Below are 2,852 nucleotides of genomic sequence, written 5' to 3'. Positions count from 1 at the left end.
TGCAGTCCATACAAATGAGCCAGCATGATGAAAGCAGCAGTGAAAATGACAGCTCCAGTGGCGAGGAGGAGGCATCGGGGGCGGAGCAAGAGGAAGAGGAAGAGGTGGAAGAGGTTGAACAGGAGGAACATCAGGAGGAACAGGTGGAACAGCAGGTGCAGGAGGAAGAGGAACAGGTGGAACAGGAGGAACAGCAGGTGCAGGAGGAACAGGAACGGGTGCAGGAGGAACAGGTGGAACAGGAGGAACAGCAGGTGCAGGAGGAGCAGGTGGAACAGGAGGAGCAGGTGGAACAGGGCGGACAGCAGGAGCAGGTAGAACAGCAGGAGCAGGTGGAATTGGTGGAAAAGGAGGAACAGGAAGAAGAGGAGGATGACGAGGAAGAAGACTTCAAAGATTCAGCACTGACAAAATTTCTCACAAGGCGTGCCCTGGAAAAGGTGGAAGGAAGGGCCACCAGGTGCCCTATAGTGGAGGAGCTGATGAACGAGCTCGTGCAGACCTTCAGATTCATCTGGTCCAACAGCTTCTTCCCGGTGCTGCAGCCCGCCATTGGGGTGGGCAGTGCCTTTGAAGGCTGGAGTCCCCGGGAGTGGGACAATGTGTACTGCCTGCTCGTGCCCATAGAGCCTCCCCCCGGGCACACCTTCCTCCTGGAGCTGGGAGATGAAGGGCACGGGCTGGCAAGGAACTCCCGCGTCCGCGTGGAGCTTCAGTGCATGTGCCAAAGGGAGAAGCAGCTGGGGAATGTGCTGTGCTTCCTCCACCACCATGAGGAAGAGCTGAGCCAAAATCAGGACCCCAGCCTGCTACAGACTCTCTGCACTGACTCCTACCTGGATGTGGAGAGAACTGTCACCTGGTTCACCGCACAGGTGGCAGCAATCTGGAAGACCACCACCACGCGCACGCCTACAGCCTGAAGGTGCTGCCTTCCAGACGCTCCTGCAAGCTCCAGCTGACAGAAGCCTACAGCGGGGAAAAAGTCCTCGTCGAGCTGCTGTTCGGGGTGCAGCAAGAATACTCGGACATCTACCTGACCAGCCAAGACACAGACGCCGGCTTTACGCCCAGCACAACATGGCCACAGAGCTGCGCTGTGGCAGAAAAGAAGTTCTTCCAGCACACGGCCAGGAGTACCGGACAGGACAGCTCCCACCTGCACTGCCTGACGTTGCTTGCCAGCATCTTAGTGGGCATGGGCTTTTCCACCTATGTCATCAAGACTCTTGTCCTCCACACTTTGGCCATCATCCCTTTGAAGAAGTGGCGCAGGAAGTATTTCCTGAATCGGATGGAGAATCTCCTGCGGTACCTGCGCTTCTGCCTGGATGAGAAATGCCTGAACCACTTCTTCCTTGGCAGCAAGTCGGTGCACAGCACGATTGTCCTGCCGAAGTCCTTCCGATCCGCCAAGCCGCTCAACCTCTTCCAGCACCTGGAGGAGGACCCGGACGCCCACTCCATAGCGCTGCGTGAGTTCAGGGAGCTGAGAGATCGCTACATCAGACTGCTGCTGTTCGGACGCTGAGAGAGACCTTTGTCCGAACCCTTCTCTTGTTTTGGCTGCAAGCTCACATCCTGTGAGCAATAAGACTCTGAGACCTATTTAGGAGGCCAGAGGTGGCTGTTTCCTTGTGGCAGTCAGTGTCACGTTGGAGAGAGCTTACCAGTGGAAGATCCGGCCTGTGACCAAATGACTCCATCTTGGTATGGGAGATCTGGGGATGGAACCATTGTATCTTGTGAAGGCAAGATGCAAACAGATGCTTCCCTGCTCCCTCTGACGACCATCTCTACTGAAGATCAACATCTGAACTATGAGAAACCCTGGAATCCCCATGGTGACTAATTCTCTCTTGCTTTCTACAAAGACTCCTTGCTTTTATTTCCTTTCTCTTTTCTATCACCCGCCTTCCCTTCCCCATTTCCCTAAACAACAACAACTTTTAATAAACTCTTATAAACTATATATCCTGTTGTGTCTCAATCTCGCCGTCGTGTGTACGTATATTGAAAGAATATAGAGGCCACTAAGATGGTCAGGGTGCTGGAGCAGCTCTCCTGTGAGAAATGGTTGAGGGAACTGGGCTTGTTTAGCTTAGAGAAGGCTCTGGGGAGATCTCGTTGTGGCCTTGCAGTACTTGAAGGGAGCGTATACAGAGGAGGAATTGCTGTGTCACGGTGTTATCTAGATCAATCTATGTCTGTGACGGGGAGGGGCAGTAGGCTCCTGTTCCCCCTGGCTCCCAGCGTATAGGAAGGGAAAATAAGAAAGGGGTAGGGAGATGGGAGCTGGACTCAAGGAAACAAACAGAGAAGTGGCAACGATCTAAGGAGGAAAACTTATTATTTTACTAATTACAATCTAATGGAAATTGAGGCTAATAAGCCAAGTAAAATAAAAGGGAAAGAGAGAGAGAGGTTTTCCGAAGACCGAGAAGCCTACTTTGAAACTGAAGGTGCCACGGCTTGGAAGCACACCCAGACTCGCTACCAGGCAGTTTGAGAGAGAGACAGCATCACTTCCGTGATGTGTTTCCCTCTCTGACTGTGAGACCCTCTGGGACATGTAGTTGTTCTCTGTGCTCTATATGATGTTATGATGTGGAATACCAATAGAAAAATGTACAAAACCATGACATTGTGAGGGTGGGCAGTGATAGGACAAGGGGGAATGGCTTTAAATTCAGACAGGGAAAGTTTAGGTTGGATCTTAGGAGGAAGTTTTTCACTCAGAGGCTGGTGACGCACTGGAACGGGTTGCCCAAGGAGGCTGTGGATGCCCCATTCCTGGAGGCATTGATGTGTGTGGGCAGCCTGGGCTGCCGGTTGGTGACCCTGCACATAGC

At 52.8% G+C, this 2,852-nt stretch overlaps 1 protein-coding gene across 1 annotated transcript; it reads left to right on the top strand.

Annotated features, from left to right (window-relative positions):
* Positions 1-5: 5 nt before the first annotated feature.
* LOC107306930 (inositol 1,4,5-trisphosphate receptor-interacting protein-like 1) lies at positions 6-1,814 on the top strand (the record flags this gene model as incomplete). Its single annotated transcript, XM_015850336.2, is given in 2 exon segments — positions 6-897; positions 900-1,814. Coding segments are annotated over 2 exon segments (1,524 nt in total), but the record flags the coding sequence as incomplete, so codon positions are not given.
* Positions 1,815-2,852: the final 1,038 nt, after the last annotated feature.

Source organism: Coturnix japonica, unplaced genomic scaffold, assembly GCF_001577835.2.
Source record: "Coturnix japonica isolate 7356 unplaced genomic scaffold, Coturnix japonica 2.1 chrUnrandom177, whole genome shotgun sequence".
Taxonomy (NCBI): domain Eukaryota; kingdom Metazoa; phylum Chordata; class Aves; order Galliformes; family Phasianidae; genus Coturnix; species Coturnix japonica.
This window is presented reverse-complemented; position numbering and strand designations above follow the sequence as displayed.